General features: G+C 38.6%; 2 protein-coding genes across 2 annotated transcripts; both read right to left on the reverse strand.

Annotated features, from left to right (window-relative positions):
- Window positions 1-6,193: 6,193 nt before the first annotated feature.
- Window positions 6,194-6,658, reverse strand: LOC132253753 (predicted GPI-anchored protein 58). The gene has a single exon (XM_059736707.1). The coding sequence runs from the start codon at window positions 6,656-6,658 to the stop codon at window positions 6,194-6,196; it is 465 nt and encodes a 154-aa protein (XP_059592690.1).
- Window positions 6,659-7,454: 796 nt separating this feature from the next.
- On the reverse strand, window positions 7,455-7,868 carry LOC109123424 (vegetative cell wall protein gp1-like). Its single transcript, XM_019223159.1, has one exon. The coding sequence runs from the start codon at window positions 7,866-7,868 to the stop codon at window positions 7,455-7,457; it is 414 nt and encodes a 137-aa protein (XP_019078704.1).
- Between the last annotated feature and the right edge of the window lie 10,762 nt (window positions 7,869-18,630).

Consider the following 18,630-nt stretch of genomic DNA (forward strand, 5'->3'; position numbering starts at 1 on the left):
CATATTTATGTCTAATATTTGTATCACTCTATCATACTAGTATGCTTACTTTTTTCTTTTTTTTTAGTGTTTACTTGAAGCCAATGGGCAGCACTTTCAAAAGTTAAGCCAATAGATAGTGCTCTTTGATACATTTCTCTTGTTGTGGCTATGTTTTTTTTTTTTTCCATTCCATCCATCCCCTAGCCCAAACAATCATTAATTTTGATTAATTTTCTTGCGAATTCACACACATTCTTCCACATACACAAAAACATTCCCCAAACTTCTTAATGAACACGATATATGAGGTGATTATCAATCACAATAAGATTATTAGAGTTGAGAACTTAATTTTTAAAACTATTAGGATAAGATATTGTTTGCATCACAATTTGCATAATTTGCTAAAATTTCAACTTGAAAATAAAGACAATGAAGGAAACTGCATTGAGTTCTGTTTAAGTAGAATAGATATGCAAGACATGGAAAGCGATTCTTACGATCCATACTGGTTGATACCTTAGATCCAATTCAGATGCTCTCTTGAATAGCCAAAGTATGTTTAGTCAAAATGAACAATCTCTAGCATATTAAGTACAAAAAAGGGTTAGATATGCAAGATATGGAAATGGATTATTATAATCTATATTGGCTGATGTCTTCGATCCAATTCAGATGCTATTTTGAACAACCAAAGTATATTTAGTCAAGATGAACAATCTCTAGCATATTAAGTATGAAAAATGGTTTCAAATATAAAAAATGTTAATTACTTTGATTACTATTGTCAAATAAATAATTCACCATATGTATATATTGTTTTTTAGAGTAGGACTGAAACATAGTGGAGTTTATGAAGAACGGACTAAAAATGTCTAATAAATATTTAATATTTGGGTCTAATTAACTATTCAACCCATTTAAGTAGTTTCAGAAATTAAGAACTTAGCTTTCATATAGCATCATGAATTAGCTTATTTTTTAAATACTAGAATAGTGTTTAATAACTGAATATTGAAGTTCTCACTCTAAGAAATTGTTTAAGCGGGACTGAGGCTACCAAAATGTGGACTAATTGCTGACATGCTGCCTCTAAAATGGTGTCTTACCATAGATTTTTGATCACATATTTGAAAAAAAACAAAATTGATCCCCTATGGTTTCATAAAGAGGTGGAAGGGTTTTAATAATTGCCTAGAAACAATATGAATGAATATCATATACATTAACAACAATGAAAAGAAGGAAGTGAAAAAAAAGAGAATACAGGTTATATGGGTGGATGCATCTTCTTACTTGTCATTGAGTTTCTATCTCAATTGCAAGAAGATGGTTGTATTCATCCATAATCTATTAGCAATAATGGCAAATCAATTTGTTTTATGATACAATGTCAAGTTGTTTTATCCCAATAGTAAACATCACAGAATGAAAAGTAACAAAAATCACTAATGTCCATCACATAAACTAGCATTCAAGTTAAGACATAATGAAGAGTTGGTCAACCTCAGCCCCAACCAATCAAGTTATACCAAACAAGTAAACTAGTTGTCAGGATTTTGGTCATTTAACATAAACTATAGTAAGTAAAGATCCAGATAAGGTTACTAGGAAAAGAAAACAACACATACTACTTCAATTTTGCTCTTGAAAAAGTGGCACTAATTCTAAAATTGTCTATACACCTATATGTACCATAATATCCTTTACTTGACATACAACAAGAGTCCATCATTGCCAAGTTGCCATCAAATTTTGATTGGTTCAATTGATAGACAAAACTATCACTAACATAATCCTAAGCCTACTATTTTTCTAAATTAAGGGAATAAGAATGATGCTCATCTTTCCCATGTGTAATAGCATGGCCTTTTTTATATCTAAATTCGGCAAAAAGCTTCACTAAGTAGAAATTCAAATGTAGAAAAAGTAGAGTAGAGAATCAAATGAACAAAAACTTTAGAATACGCTAGTTAGTACCAAATTTTAGAAACAAAAATTAGCGATCACAATAGAAAGAAGAATCAACATTAATGTTTACTTTGCACATCCTACAAAACCACATATCTTACAAACCTAAAGATTTTCTAATGTTCAACAAACAAAGTACATAGATTTCTCATCATTCTATTGATAAAATCGGCAAACCTAATAGCATATAAACATTTAAAGCGAAACTTCTACATAGTCTTTCGAATCTTCAACCACGTTTATGAAGTCACATTAAATTCAAATGCTTTTCAAACAACATAGATGTGTAGGCAACTGATGTCAAGATAAAACATAAAAAATTATATTCACTAATTTCCATATAATAGTGCAGTTCCTATGATTATGAAGTAACCATGCACATTTTGGTGCTTAATATTCTAATATAATACTTTTGACATTTTTATATCGTTTCTTTCCTAAAGACTTGACAACTTATGCTTTTCACTTCTCTTATAGCTAAACTCTATCTAACAATGTTTATGTACAATTTGATTCATAAGAAACTCCATTCCATGGTAGAATATAAAGTGTAGTTTTGATTGGATACACATTCTATTTTTTGTTTTTAAAAATAGAAAGTTCTACATAAAAAATAGTTCCTATTTTTTGAGAAAAAAGAGAAAGCTACATTGGAAGGCAAGACCCACAAAGCTTCATAGGAAGATGATGAGCAATCAGAGCAACAACAAATAGAACACTTAATAGAGGAAATGAATCAACCTACTATTGAATTGATGTTAGAAAATCTATTTGGTCTAGAAGGAGAAAAAAAAAAAAGAAATAAATGAGGAGTGATTCATGCCCAATTGGTGTCTCAGCTGATCCATGTCCAGCTGGTGCTCCTTGGATGAGGGAGTGATCAACAAAATTTATACCTATAACACCATACACTAGGGTAGCAAATAAAAAGCTACTATAGTATAGTGGCTCTAGGATCGTTCACTGGGAATGATTAACAAGCAATCAATGATACCAATTCCAAGTGAATTGGTCTTGTTTCATTTCAAGGTTAGCTTAAGAAATAAAACACAAACTTTGATTGGTAAAGGTTTAGACTTAAACTAACTAACTTAACAGAAGTTTGGAATAATTTAGGAAGAAAAACATTCCTTGGAGATTTAGGTTCACTGGGGTGGTTCCTCATGCAAAAGACACGGCTCTGGTCAGATGGTTTATTTCCTCGCGTTAGAGATTCAACATATAGTCAATTCTCTAATCGGTGATGTACAGAGACTCCTTCAATTAGATTTCACTTTAATTCTCTCACTGATACAACTTGCAATGGTTTAAGCCTCTCACTAAGCCTTAACCATTCAAGGTGATCTTTAACCTTGGATTACCCGTCAAAAGCTCGCAAGAGATAACTAATGGATGTCTTCTAGGAGTCCAAAAGCTTATCAAGTGTTGGCTATTCTAGAAAATCCTACCTTGAAGTCACCTACCAGAGGCTCGCAAGAGGTAAACTAGTGCATTTCCATGGTTGGAAATCACTTGCCTTACCAAGTGTTGGCCCAGGTGACTCTAAGGTGTTTTAAGTTAACTAAAAACATTGAAATCACTAAAGGATTTCACTTCCTCTTCATTACTAGCTAAAACCACAAAGCTTTGCATTCTTGCACTTGGAACCTTCCCCGGCAACCTTAGCTCCAAGGAATTAGAGGTTTAGTTACTCATTCTCTGGGGAAAACTCCTCAGAGAATTCATAACTTAATAAGAAAATGAAAATACAAAGTGAGAAGGTAAGGCAGTAGAAAGAAAAGACCTTTACTTGCTTACCAAACTTTTACAGAAGGAACTCCTCTCCTGGAACAGGCTCCCGAGAGGTATATATATGAACATAATATAAAACTAATTGTTACAAAGATATTTAGTCTTTTTACTAACTTAAAAACTAAGGAAATCATGTAATTGGTCGTTTACAAGGAGTATTTTGGGATTTAGACAACAAAAATCTAATGGAAAATATCTCCCAATGTCGGTAGCAAGCTTCGGGAGGCTTCAGGAACCATTTCGCAAGAGAAAAATGGTGTCTGCGAAATTTCGCAGACACCCAAGAGGGCTGCGAAATATTTTCGCAACACCAAGCTATCTTCACCAGGCTGCAAAGTTGGCTTCCATCTTGAGGTTCCTAGCTTCCCTCTCGCGGCATAAATCAGGCATCGTCAGAAGGAGAAACACTCTACTGTACAAAAATGCTACGAAATTACTTCGCAACAAAAGGGTGGTTTCGCAACACTTTGCAAAATGTTCCCTTCAGCTCGGAGTGATTGGCTTGTAATGGCTGTAACTTCTTTGTTTCAACTCCGAATTGCACACCGTTTAAAGCATTGGATTGTTGACTTCCTGAGCTTTGAAATGGTATATAGCATGAATCATTTGGACTTCAGAAAGTGCTCCAAAAGTGGCTGCTACGACTGTCATCAAGAATAGGCTTCATGGCAGATTCTCTTTGCTTTTTCTCCTTGCAATCCGGATTCACTCTTGGCAAATGAATTCTAAGCTTTGCCCAAGATTCCTCATAGCTCTCCTCAGTCTTGACTTGCTTTGGTGATCAAAATACTAACAAAAACACCAAAACTTACACAAAGTGATCAAAATTGCTTTAAAGGATCCTTAACATGCCAATTGAGTTAAAAGGCCTAAACTACTACTCAAAAGTGTTTAAAAGGATTAATTATAGGCTATCAAATAGCACTTTTTGAGTAGTAATCACTCTCCCCAACCGACATATTGCTAGTCCCTTAGCAATATAGGAGAGAAAAATAAAAATAAATAGCAAACTAATCTAAAATTTACAACATCATGCTGAAAGGAAATAATTCTCAAGTGGCATGATGATCTAATTCTCACATGAAGCATTAAAGAAATACAAACCCAAATCTCAACAAGAGTCATAACAAACTATGCTAACCACTGTCAATCAAGGGAGTGCATTATGCAAACTGAAGTTTTAAAATCATTTCACTTTCAAAGAACTAAACTTCAATCTTCCACAAAAGTCTATGTGTATTGGTTCCTTAGGTTCCGAAAATAATATGCTAAACTAATTTCTCCCCCCCAACCTATCTCTTTTCAACACTTTAGCAAACTGACCAAAATCAATAAGAAAAGAACACACTTTCATTTTTTTTTTTTTTTTCAAGGCAGCTTTATGGGGTACTCTTTCTGACTTGTCCATGTAATGGGGGTCCATCGATGACTCCCAACCAATTAAGGTTTAGGGCACCAAGTTTTAAGGATCTTTCAACCACTAACTCCTCGGATTTTTCCCCGGACTTTTAAGAATGAGATTCTAATACCCAAGCATCTACCATATGCTAACTCTACCTATTCACCCTTATAACGAGCATTGAGGTCGGTGTCTCCCAACCAATTAAGGCTTAGGGCACCAGGCTTAAAAGATTTTCACCATATACCCCTCAAACCTTGCTCGGGTTTCAAGGCAAGCAAACAACTTTCTTTATTTCAAAGGCTCATTGGCCTTTTGCAGGGTGCTTCAATTTTTATCAAATGAGGTCAAATATACCAAGTCCCAAAATTATCCTAAGTCAAGAGAGAAATAGCTTTTCATCTTATAATCGGAAACTAATGTGCACAGTGTGTGAATAGCTTAAAGTGGAAGAACTCAATTCAATTTCAGTAGAAGTTTCAACAATTGAACCACTTTAGTAAGCATAATCCATACTCTAAGTCAAGTGAAAAACAACAGTTCAATTTCTCTTGGTTTAATTTGAAAATTTTTCCTCAAAATTCATGGAGAATAGAGCAACAAGAGTAAAAAGTAAAAACTACAACTAATTAACCAATATAATTGCAATACCAAAAAGATTTAGAATACTTCCTTCCTCATACCCCCCAACCGAACTGAGCATTGTCCTCAATGTGATTTGAGTGACTGTAATAAAAGGGAGGAAGTGGTACCTCCTTGCTGATATCAAATTCGAATATTGATTGGGGAAAACCACATGTTTCAAAAAGAATAGAATATGTGAGAAAAGGAAATAAGGAGAACTTAATGCTAACTTTTAACAAGAAATATTCAACTTGTATTACTTTCAATTCATTCGAGTACAGTGCAAAAGACAAGTAATCACAAGGAATCCCATATATAGTACCAAAATACTGGGACTTCATTTCAACTAAAAAACAAAAATGCATAAAAACATAAATAGAAAATATATAATGTCTGATTAATGGGGTGGTGGTGCTGGGGCTAGAACTAGGCAGATGGATCTGCTGCTTCTTCTGTAGGTGCATCAGCTGGGGCTTCTTGAGGATGGGACTCTACAGGCTGAGATTGTGGCTCTGGTGGAGTAGATGTGGAGGGCTTTACAGCTTGTGGCAAATCGAAATGGACTTGGAGCTGCCTTAAGATGGCAGCTTGTTGGGCCTGTATGGCCAACATCTGCTCTTGACAGGCTCTGATGGATGCCATCTCTTGAGCAAGATTGCTCTGAGAAGCTGTAAGAGTCTCCAGTGCATGGCACAACTCTCGATATTCGGATATAGGAATGGCCATCCTCAGCTCTGCTGATGTGGATGGCTGAGATGCAGCTGGGGTAGTTGGTGGAGCTATAGGAATGGCAGGAGTGGCAACTGTGATATCCTCTAGTCTGTGCCTTGGGGAAGCTCTCCTTGCAGCTGGCTGAGGCTGCTCAGGTTGATCAATTTTGCAGGCCGTCATGTTATTCCATTTATCAAGAGTGAATGGCTCACGGCATTTTCGCTTTCTCTCCAGCTGAGGCTCAGCAGGGTATCCCATGTGCTCTAGAATTTGGCATAGCAGCCTTGGAAATAGGAGGGGAATGCAATCAGCTATTTGCAGCTTCTTCCTATGAACCTTCTCCTCGAAATAGAGAAGGGTTGCTAGGATCAGATGATGAGGCCCAAAGAAGAATCCTTCTGACATCTTGTACAGGGCTTCCAGGAGAACTCCCCTTCTTTGGGTCCAATGCTGCAAAGGATAGATATTATGCCTTAAAAAGGCATCAATTAAAAACATAACTGGAGGAAGCTCCCCCCCTCAACAGGTGTGATCGATTTGCAGCTCTTCTGGAAAGGGCACGTACCATCTCCAGCTCAGTAGGATTTTCCCAAACTCTAAAATTATCGAATTGGGTTGGCTCAAAAGGAATTTGCAGGGCTTCAGCAATCTGGCGTGCTCCCAAGATGCCATGTCTACCATCAATAGTGAAATGAATCAGAGTTGGATTTCTGACCTCTTTGCTTATCATGGATTGGTAGAAATCCGTGGCTATCCGTGGGTAGAAAAAATCTCTTGGAGCTAGCAGATGCTCCATACGGTACCTCCTCAGCAGCTGGAAGGATTGGGCTAGCTCTGGCCTCACTCTGAATGCTGCTAAATCGAAGCACAATTCGGAATGGAATGGCCGTGTTCGACAATCCAAATTCCCCTCTATTGGGGGCTGGGCCAGCATTGGCCTTCTGATCACTTCTTTTGGAGCTACTTCGGCTTGAATTTAAGGCTTTGGAAGTGGTGCCTTTCGCTTCTTCGATTTTTCTTTTGGTGCCGGAGATGGTACCGGCGACTGAATTGGCGAGGGGACTGGAGTTGCAACTGGAGAAGGATTTGGTGAAGACACCGGAGATTGAACCGGCGACTGCTCTGGTGATTGCGCAGGGGATTGCTCAGGGGATTGCTCAGTCAAATCGATGGGTTCTGAGCTCTCAACCCTCGGCTTCTTCTGCAATGGCCGACCTCTTGACCTGGTCAAATATCGTCTTGCCGGCGGCTTTGGTGGCGCGGGCTTCACCGGAGGTGGATTTGGTCTCGACGGCAAAGGTTCTGGAGCAGATTCTGGAAGTGGCTCCTTTCGCAGTCCCTTTTTGCGGTTCGAAGGAGATGACGACTTAGCTCCTCGTGTTCGCGCCATTTCGGGCTACCGAACTTTGGCCGACGTTGATGATCTGAGAGGATGACCGGAAGTTGGACGGCGAGGTTTAATGAAGAAGACAAAGAGGCTGCGAAAATGGTGCTCTGATTTTTGAAACCCTTTTCGCAGCTCAAATGACCGGTATAAATAGGAAAAACGGAAGCCCAAGGGTCAGTTTAAGTTTCGCAACAAAACGCCAATTTCGCAGCAATTTGCCATTTTCGCAGCAACTTCGCAGTGCGTTTCGCAGCTGCGAAATTGATGTCACTGTGCTGCGAAGTGGCACTCGTGTGCCAAACCCCACTTTCGCAGCTACGAAATTCCCTGCGGAATGGGACTTTTGGTGCGAAATCATGCTTTTCCATTTCGCAGTGCACTTCGCAGCTGCCAAATCGATGCTACTGTACTACGGAGTGGCACTCGTGTGCCAAACCCCACTTTCGCAGCTGCGAAATTCCCTCGCAGAGGCTTCTTCAGTGTTGCGGAATGGTTTGGCAACAAAATGCCCATTTCGCAGAGGTTTCCTTCATGCTGCGAAATTTCGCAGAGCTCTATTTTTTCCCCTGTTTTTGCTCTGTTTTCGCTCCAAATTCGACCCGATTTTTTTTCTTTTCAATTTCCTTGAAATTTCTTCCACCTGGGATCATTCAAAATAATTAAAACACACCTAAAAACATAATTTAAGATCAAAAACTAAGATCAAATGTATGGAAAAAATTTTAAAAAAATTAGAAAATTTACAAACTGAACTGTGGTAAGACCACATCCAGCAAACCCTTTTTCACTTAGGCTTTTTGAGGTTCAAGGAGGTTGATTGCCTCCTTTTCTGGTTTGAATGGCTCCATGAATGGCTTGAGACGATATCCATTGACTCGAAAGCTGTCCTTGCCATTGGAATTCAATAAGTCCACCACTCCATTGGAATATACTCGGTGAATAACAAATGGACCAATCCACCTTGACTTGAGCTTCCCAGGAAAGATATGGAGTCTTGTGTCATACATCAGAACTTTTTGCCCTTCCTGGAATTCTTTGTTGGAGATGAGTTGGTCATGCCACTTCTTCATCCTCTGCTTTGCAACTTTGGAATTGATATAAGCATTATTTCTTAATTCCTCCATCTCATTAAGGTCTAGAAATCTCTTTTTTCCTGCCTTGATCAAATCCATATTCAGCTTCTTTATGGCCCACCAAGCTTTGTATTCAACTTCCACAGGGAGATGGCATGCTTTACCATAGACAAGACGATAGGGAGACATCCCAAGAATAGTCTTATAAGCTGTTCTATATGCCCACAATGAATCATGAAGCCTAATAGACCAATTCTTTCTATTGGAATTCACCACTTTCATTAAGATGTTCTTTATTTCCCTGTTAGCTAGCTCAACTTGCCCGGAAGTCTGAGGATGATAAGGTGTAGCCACCTTATGCTTCACTCCATACTTGGATAACAAAGCTTCAAAAGGTTTGTTGCAAAAATGAGCACCTCCATCACTGATTATGGCCTTGGGCACTCCGAATCTTGAGAAAATGTTCTCTTTAAGAAACTTGAGAACCACCCTGTGATCATTTTGTTTACAGGGATTGCCTCAACCCACTTAGAAACATAATCTACCCCCACCAAAATGTAAGAATTACCAAAAGACATTGGGAAAGGCCCCATGAAGTCAATGCCCCATACATCAAATAACTCAACTATCAGAATGGGGTTCATAGGCATTTGATTTCTTTTTGTTAGCTTTCCAAGCCTTTGGCATATATCACAATTCCTACACATGTTGTGGGCATCTTTAAAAAGAGATGGCCAAGCAAACCCTGATTGCAATACCTTCATGGCTGTTTTCTGAGAGGCAAAGTGGCCTCCACATGCATTCTCATGACAATGAGATAGAATCCCTTGCTGCTCATCTTCAGGGACACACTTCCTAATAATCTGATCTGCACAATACTTAAAAAGAAAGGGCTCTTCCCAATAATAAGAATGAATTTTGGCAAAGAAGTGCTTCTTGTCCTGTGCATTCCACTCACTTGGAATTTCACCAGTTACTAAATAATTAGCAATATGAGCATACCAAGGAGTTTTTACTAGGAACATGAGTGATTCTTCAGGAAAATCATCATTGATAGGCAAGGGATGGGAATTATGTGCTATAACTAACCTTGACAAGTGGTCAGCTACTACATTCTCCACTCCTTTCTTATTTTTGATTTGAAGATCGAATTCTTGTAACAAAAGAATCCATCTAATCAACCTTGCTTTTGCATCTTGTTTTGTCAATAAATACTTCAAGGCTGAATGGTCAGTAAACACAATGATGAAAGACCCCACTAAATAAGCTCGAAATTTATCCAAAGCAAATACCACAGCTAACAATTCTTTCTCTGTAGTTGTGTAATTCCTTTGAGCTTCATTCAGTGTTTTACTTGCATAGTAAATCACATAGGGCTTCCCATCTTCTCTTTGGCCAAACACAGCTCCTATAGCAAAGTCACTGGCATCACACATTAATTCAAAAGGTAATTGCCAGTTAGGGGCTCTCACTATTGGAGTTGTTGTTAAAAACTTCTTCAGTTGATCAAAGCTATTCTGACACCTTTCATCCCATATAAACTTAGCATCCTTAGCTAACAGCTCACAAAGAGGTTTTGAAAGACTTGAAAAACCTTTTATAAACCTCCTATAGAACCCTGCATGGCCAAGGAACTGCCTTACTCCTTTCACAGTTGTTGGAGATGGTAATTTGGCAATAAGCTCCACCTTTGCTTTATCAACTTCAATGCCTTTTTCAGAGATGATATGGCCAAGAACAATTCCTTGACGTACCATAAAATGGCATTTTTCCCAATTAAGTACCAGGTCTTTTTCAATGCATCTATGAAGAACTGCTTCCAAATTAACCAAGCACTCCTTAAATGTACCTCCATATACGGTGATGTCATCCATGAAAACCTCCATAATTCTCTCCACCATATCACTGAAAATACTCAACATACATCTTTGAAATGTAGCAGGTGCATTGCATAACCCAAAAGGCATTCTTCTGTAAGCAAATGTTCCAAATGGACATGTAAAAGTGGTCTTTTCCTGATCTACCAAATCAATTTCGATTTGAAAATACCCTGAATACCCATCCAAGAAACAATAAAATGGATGTCCAGAGACTCTCTCCAGCACTTGATCAATAAATGGCAATGGAAAATGATCTTTCCTAGTGACAACATTCAGCTTTCTATAATCAATACACACCCTCCAACCTGAAGTGAGGCGTGTAGTAACTTCTTCATTTTGAATCACTGTGATCCCTGACTTCTTCGGTACCACTTGAGTAGGACTCACCCAAGGGCTATCAGATATAGGGTAAATGATTCCTGCTTGAAGTAGCTTTAGCACCTCAGCTCGAACCACCTCTTGTAGATGAGGATTCAACCTTCTTTGAAATTGTCGAATTGGCTTTGCTTCCTCCTCCATATATATATGATGAGTACAAACTAAAGGACTAATGCCTTTCAAGTCAGATATTTGCCATCCTATTGCCTTCTTACACCTCTTGAGAACTTCCATTAAACAATTCTCTTGATGACTGTTCAGAGATGAGGATATCACAACAGGACATTGATTATCTTCTTCAAGATATGTATATTTCAGCTCCACAGGTAAAGGCTTCAGATTGAGTTTTGGAATTTCTTTTTCAACAGCTGCCTCCTCTTCCTTATTGAACAAAGGTAGAATTCCTTCTATCTTTCTCCAACTTTGTAGAGTAGCAAGCCCATTAGGAGATTCAGAAAAACCTTCCTCAATATCCTCAAGACTTTCATTCAACTTTTCTTGCATATGTTGATTGCAGTGCTCCTCCACCAAAGTATCAATTATACATAGCTCTTCTGGACCTTCTTCTTCTTCTGGAGTGATTTGCTTTTTAGACAGATAGAAAATATTGAGATCCAGGGTCATGTTACCAAAAGTGAGTTGCATAAGCCCATTTCTACAGTTGATGATTGCATTTGAAGTTGCAAGAAATGGCCTTCCAAGGATGATAGGAACTAAATTAGCTTCCTTTATAGTATGATCTGTATCAAGAACAATAAAATCTACTGGATAGTAGAAATTATCCACTTGAACCAATACATCCTCAATTACCCCTCTTGGAATTTTCACTGATCTATCCGCCAGAGATAGAGTGATTGCTGTTGGCTTCAACTCTCCAAGGCCCAATTGCTTGTAGACAGAATAAGGAAGCAAATTCACACTCGCTCCCAAATCTAGCAAGGCTTTCTCCACTACCTTTCCTCCAATCATGACTGAAATGGTAGGACTTCCAGGGTCTTTATACTTCAAAGGAGACTTACACTGTAAGATTGCACTTACTTGCTCAATCAAGAAGGCTTTCTTGTTTACAGTCAACCCTCTTTTGATAGTACACAAATCCTTTAGGAATTTTGCATACGTAGGAACTTGTTTGATCATATCCAGTAGTGGAATATTAACTTTCACCTGCCTCAAGACTTCAAGGATTTCAGCTGCATTTCTAACCCCCTTTTTCCCCTGTAATGCTTGAGGAAAAGGTGGAGAAGTTGATTTCTTCAGCATCTCTTCCTTCAGAAGCTCCTTCTCTGGAATTACTTTCATTGTTGAATCAGAGTCCTTCTTTTCTTCACTGATCTCACTCTCTTTATCTTCCATAACCTTCCCTTTCTTTATCTCTTCTTCTTTCTCAACATGTGGCATGGGTGTTGGCTGCTCAATTTTTTTACCACTCCTTAGAGTGATCAAGGCCTTCACATCTTTCACCTGTGATGATTCTCCCTCTTGGCTTTCCACTTCATGGACACCTTTGGGATTTCGGTGAGGTTGAGAAGGAAATCTTCCCTTTTCTTGCAGTGTATTCAAATTTGTAAGCCTGGAGATTGAATATTGGATGTTATCAAATTTTTGATTCATATCATTTTGCATCCCATCCATCCTTTGATCAAGTCGAGCATTGGTGGCTTCTTGCTTTCCAATAAAATCTCCCACTACCTTGCTGAGATTAGCTATTATTTGTTCAATACTTGAAGATTGCTGAGATGGTGGATCCGGCTGTTGGTATTGAGTTGCTCTGGCCTTCCATGAGAAATTTGGATGATTCCTCCAACTTGAATTGTAGGTATTTCCATAAGGAGCATTGTTATTGGGCCTAAATTGTCCAACAACATTTGCTTGATCTCTAAATATTTCCCTTTCAGTTGGAATTGCAGGGCATTCCTCCACCAAATGTTCAAATGATTGACAATTGGGACACAGCTTCACTTGCACTAGTGCTTCAGCAACAGCTTGCACTTCATGTATTCTTTTCAGCTCCAGCTCCTCCAATCTTCTTGTCATAGCTGCCAACTTTGCCTTCATGTCATCATCTTCTTTCAAATTATACATCCCAGCTTTTGCATTGTAAGCATTCAACTGAGACTTCATCTTTCCCACTTCTCCTTTAGTTGGTTCATCCCATCCCCTTGAAACATCAGCTACATAGCTCAAGAAATCCATAGCTTCCTCTGGATTTTTGCTCATGAAATCTCCTCCACACATTGTCTCGAGGAGTTGCTTCATTGAGGATGACATACCATCATAAAAATAGCTCACCAATAGCCAAGTATCAAAGCCATGGTGAGGACAAGCATTTATAGCTTCCATGTATCTTTCCCAACACTCATAGAATTTCTCATTCTCTTTAGCTGAAAAGTTTGAAATTTGCCTTTTCAAGCCATTTGTTCTATGAGTAGGAAAAAATTTCTTGAGGAATTCAGCTTGTAAATCAGTCCAAGAGCGGATACTCCTTGGCCTTAAAGAATTAAGCCAAATTTTGGCCTTATCCTTTAAAGTAAAAGGAAATAACTTAAGCCTCATCAAATCAATTGAAGCTCCTCCCTCTTGGAATGTATTACAAACATCTTCAAATTCCTTGATGTGTGCATACGGATTCTCACTTTCCATCCCATGGAAAGTTGGTAGAAGTGGAACAAGATATGGTCTGATCACTAGCTGCTCTGTAGGGGGCACTATACATGATGGTGCACTCATACGAGGTGGATGCATACGGTCCCTCATTGATCTGAATTCATTGAGATTGTCTTGACGACCTTGGTGACTATGTTGATCTTCAGGTGCAGCCTCCATGATATTCAAGATTACTTCAAATTCTCCTCTCTGAGGTGTATCACACTTAATAAGCCTACCTCCACTGTCTCGTATCCACTTGGGCATACACAACTAGTATTCAGCTGCAACTTAAATAAAAACAGAGGACACAAAGAAAAACAGGGTTACAACAGTAAAATTAAACTAGGCTAAATTTTAAAAAGATAAACTTAGATTATGAATAAACAAAGAAAGAATGAAAATTAGTAAAGTGAAAGAAACTTTACCAACTTGTGATGAAAATCACAAGTACTCAAAAAAATGGTATCAATTTAAACTTGACACTCATTCCCCGGCAACGGCGCCATTTGATTCATGCCCAATTGGTGTCTCAGCTGATCCATGTCCAGCTGGTGCTCCTTGGATGAGGGAGTGATCAACAAAATTTATACCTATAACACCATACACTAGGGTAGCAAATAAAAAGCTACTATAGTATAGTGGCTCTAGGATCGTTCACTGGGAATGATTAACAAGCAATCAATGATACCAATTCCAAGTGAATTGGTCTTGTTTCATTTCAAGGTTAGCTTAAGAAATAAAACACAAACTTTGATTGGTAAAGGTTTAGACTTAAACTAACTAACTTAACAGAAGTTTGGAATAATTTAGGAAGAAAAACATTCCTTGGAGATTTAGGTTCACTGGGGTGGTTCCTCATGCAAAAGACACGGCTCTGGTCAGATGGTTTATTTCCTCGCGTTAGAGATTCAACATATAGTCAATTCTCTAACCGGTGATGTACAGAGACTCCTTCAATTAGATTTCACTTTAATTCTCTCACTGATACAACTTGCAATGGTTTAAGCCTCTCACTAAGCCTTAACCATTCAAGGTGATCTTTAACCTTGGATTACCCGTCAAAAGCTCGCAAGAGATAACTAATGGATGTCTCCTAGGAGTCCAAAAGCTTATCAAGTGTTGGCTATTCTAGAAAATCCTACCTTGAAGTCACCTACCAGAGGCTCGCAAGAGGTAAACTAGTGCATTTCCATGGTTGGAAATCACTTGCCTTACCAAGTGTTGGCCCAGGTGACTCTAAGGTGTTTTAAGTTAACTAAAAACATTGAAATCACTAAAGGATTTCACTTCCTCTTCATTACTAGCTGAAAACACAAAGCTTTGCATTCTTGCACTTGGAACCTTCCCCGGCAACCTTAGCTCCAAGGAATTAGAGGTTTAGTTACTCATTTTCTGGGGAAAACTCCTCAGAGAATTCATAACTTAATAAGAAAATGAAAATACAAAGTGAGAAGGTAAGGCAGTAGAAAGAAAAGACCTTTACTTGCTTACCAAACTTTTACAGAAGGAACTCCTCTCCTGGAACAGGCTCCCGAGAGGTATATATATGAACATAATATAAAACTAATTGTTACAAAGATATTTAGTCTTTTTACTAACTTAAAAACTAAGGAAATCATGTAATTGGTCGTTTACAAGGAGTATTTTGGGATTTAGACAACAAAAATCTAATGGAAAATATCTCCCAATGTCGGTAGCAAGCTTCGGGAGGCTTCAGGAACCATTTCGCAGGAGAAAAATGGTGTCTGCGAAATTTCCCAGACACCCAAGAGGGCTGCGAAATATTTTCGCAACACCAAGCTATCTTCACCAGGCTGCAAAGTTGGCTTCCATCTTGAGGTTCCTAGCTTCCCTCTCGCGGCATAAATCAGGCATCGTCAGAAGGAGAAACACTCTACTGTACAAAAATGCTGCGAAATCACTTCGCAACAAAAGGGTGGTTTCGCAACACTTTGCAAAATGTTCCCTTCAGCTCGGAGTGATTGGCTTGTAATGGCTGCAACTTCTTCGTTTCAACTCCGAATTGCACACCGTTTGAAGCATTGGATTATTGACTTCCTGAGCTTTGAAATGGTATATAGCATGCATCATTTGGACTTCAGAAAGTGCTCCAAAAGTGGCTGCTACCACTGTCATCAAGAATAGGCTTCATGGCAGATTCTCTTTGCTTTTTCTCCTTGCAATCCGGATTCACTCTTGGCAAATGAATTCTAATCTTTGCCCAAGATTCCTCATAGCTCTCCTCAGTCTTGACTTGCTTTGGTGATCAAAATACTAACAAAAACACCAAAACTTACACAAAGTGATCAAAATTGCTTTAAAGGATCCTTAACATGCCAATTGAGTTAAAAGACCTAAACTACTACTCAAAAGTGTTTAAAAGGATTAATTATAGGCTAGCAAATAGCACTTTTTGAGTAGTAATCAAGGAGTCTACTACATAGCCAAAGTAGAGAAATGTAGAAAGTATAGTTGATTCCACACGTGTACTAGAACTAGAGACTATTACTTAAGCATTGGAGAAGTTGAATGTGGAAATGGGAGAACTGAAAACTGAATTTAAAGATGTTAAGCAAGAAATGAGAAGCATATTTGAAACTTTGTTTAATTTTTTGCAAAAAAGAGTACAACTAATAAAGGCACTTTGTGGACCCCGCGTTTTCGGCTCAATGCGTTTCTCACTCGATGGCGAGCTCGAATTTTTATTTGAAAAATTGATTTTTATTTGATTATGAAAATGACTTGGAGTCGCCACTTATTTTTGTTTTATTTTTATAGGGTAAACAAAATAAGAAAGAAAAACCCTAAGTGCGACTCCTTATTTTGGAAAAGGTGGTCTGTGAAAAACCGGGTCGGGTTCGGGGGTCAGGTTGCTTATTGGGAAGGTACGGTAAAGACCGTAGCACCCCTCTAAGTCCCTAAGTCGGGTCTCTACTAATGAGGTGAAACTGACATGGCAATCAATGAGAAAATCAATAAATACTCGAATCAATCATGCACATATGAGTATCAGAATATGCAATAGAGGATAACCGAAGTGGAAGTGGATGCGTACCTGATCAGCAAACGGCAACGCGATATCACAAAATGAGATTAGTGCATAGTAATGAACATAAAGTATGTCACTCATGTCACCAAAACAGATAAAGAAGCACCAATAGCACGCATGATATTTCATTCAAAATTCATTTTTATTTTAAAGCAAATTTATTTGATGTAGGGCCCCCACCAAAGCCCAATTTATTTCTGAGTGAATTAATTTCGTAAATTCCATCATTTGGAATTACGAAAATAAATTCACACCTATTTTAAAACATTTTAAAAATGAGGAAAATGTGAAAAAGACTTGCCGAAGAGAAAATGGCAATCCATTTTATTGAAAAAAAAACGGATTTTTGGAACCTAAGAAAAATGCTAAGGATGGGAAAATTTGAAAAGTCAAAGCTATTTGAAAATTGGATTAGGAAATTTATTTTTAAAGTCAAAAGGAAGGAATTAGGGAGGATGACACGTGGCCCTAAGATTTGCATGCCCATGCAAAGAAAATTCCCTTCTGAGTTCGTTTGAAAAACCAAGTCAACTTCTGAATTTGTGGCATCTCAGCAATCCTTGACTCACCCTGTGCAGTTCATCACAAAGAATAGCAGCTTATGACCCAATACCTTCATCAGACCCAGCCAATCCATCTTTACTCTGGCATAATTCTGCTTTTGTGTTTGATGCCATATTCACCCGCAATTTCAGCTTTGTGTAGGTTCCATCCTTCAACAAATACCCCAAAGCCTGATGCTTCAGCATGAGATGACCCCATCAGTGGTCTAAGGCCTGTCCTGACCAATGAGAACTTGCACTTGCTGACAACCCACTGACAGTAGGGTAGCCTTCTAAACATGGCTCCTGTAATGACCGCAGTGATAACATCCTGTGCCCAAAAGCTCCATGTTCTCTCCGTTCTGAGGACATTGAATCAGTGGAAGTTTCTCTGTCAACACTTGACCCAACATCATATATGCCTCGTGGTTTCTGAAGCTGGTTTTCAGAATTCAATTTCACGGAATCATCAGGAGTTTAACGATCTTTCTTTGAGTGATTGGCTGCACTATGCGAGCTAGACGTACAAAATTATATATTCATCAAAAGAGTCGCGTCACTCCTCGATCAGCTCTAATTCTTGTATATTACAACCTTCTCACACTAACCAGCAACCAATGGAAGTAAGACCAACTCCATCATCGGTGAAGACTGTAAGAATGGGAACGAAAAAAAAAGATCTTGATAAACTCCTCTCATATCTCCTTGGACTTGGTGACTGCTGGTCAGAACCTTGGTTCTTCTTACCATGCTTATGGCGATCATTCTCCCTTGGACTTGGTGACCTAAGGCTTTGATCATTCCTCATTGGACTGAATGTCCTCTTATCTGATCCACAGTTCCTCTTGCTGCGGGGACTCTGATCATTCTGCCTTGGACCCTTTGAGTTATGATTAGACCTGTAGTGCTTATCATCACAGGGAGATTCAGATCACGAAATAGACCTAGAGCATGATGGTGAGTAATAATCTCTTCCTCCACGATCCCTGTCTCTGCACCATTCTCACATCATCACTAGCAGCTGGAGCTTCAATGAATTCTTCATGAGAGGTATGAACATGTAGTTGATGGATTGAGTGGGGAAAATTAGTGACCGGGTTTGCATGGTTTCTCTACACGTGGGTAGAGTGATGCTAGGACCTTCATGGAGGCTTTGAGTGGATCTTTGGGCGGCGGTGTAGAGAGAGAAAGGTAGCA

Source organism: Vitis vinifera, chromosome 1, assembly GCF_030704535.1.
Source record: "Vitis vinifera cultivar Pinot Noir 40024 chromosome 1, ASM3070453v1".
Classification (NCBI taxonomy): domain Eukaryota; kingdom Viridiplantae; phylum Streptophyta; class Magnoliopsida; order Vitales; family Vitaceae; genus Vitis; species Vitis vinifera.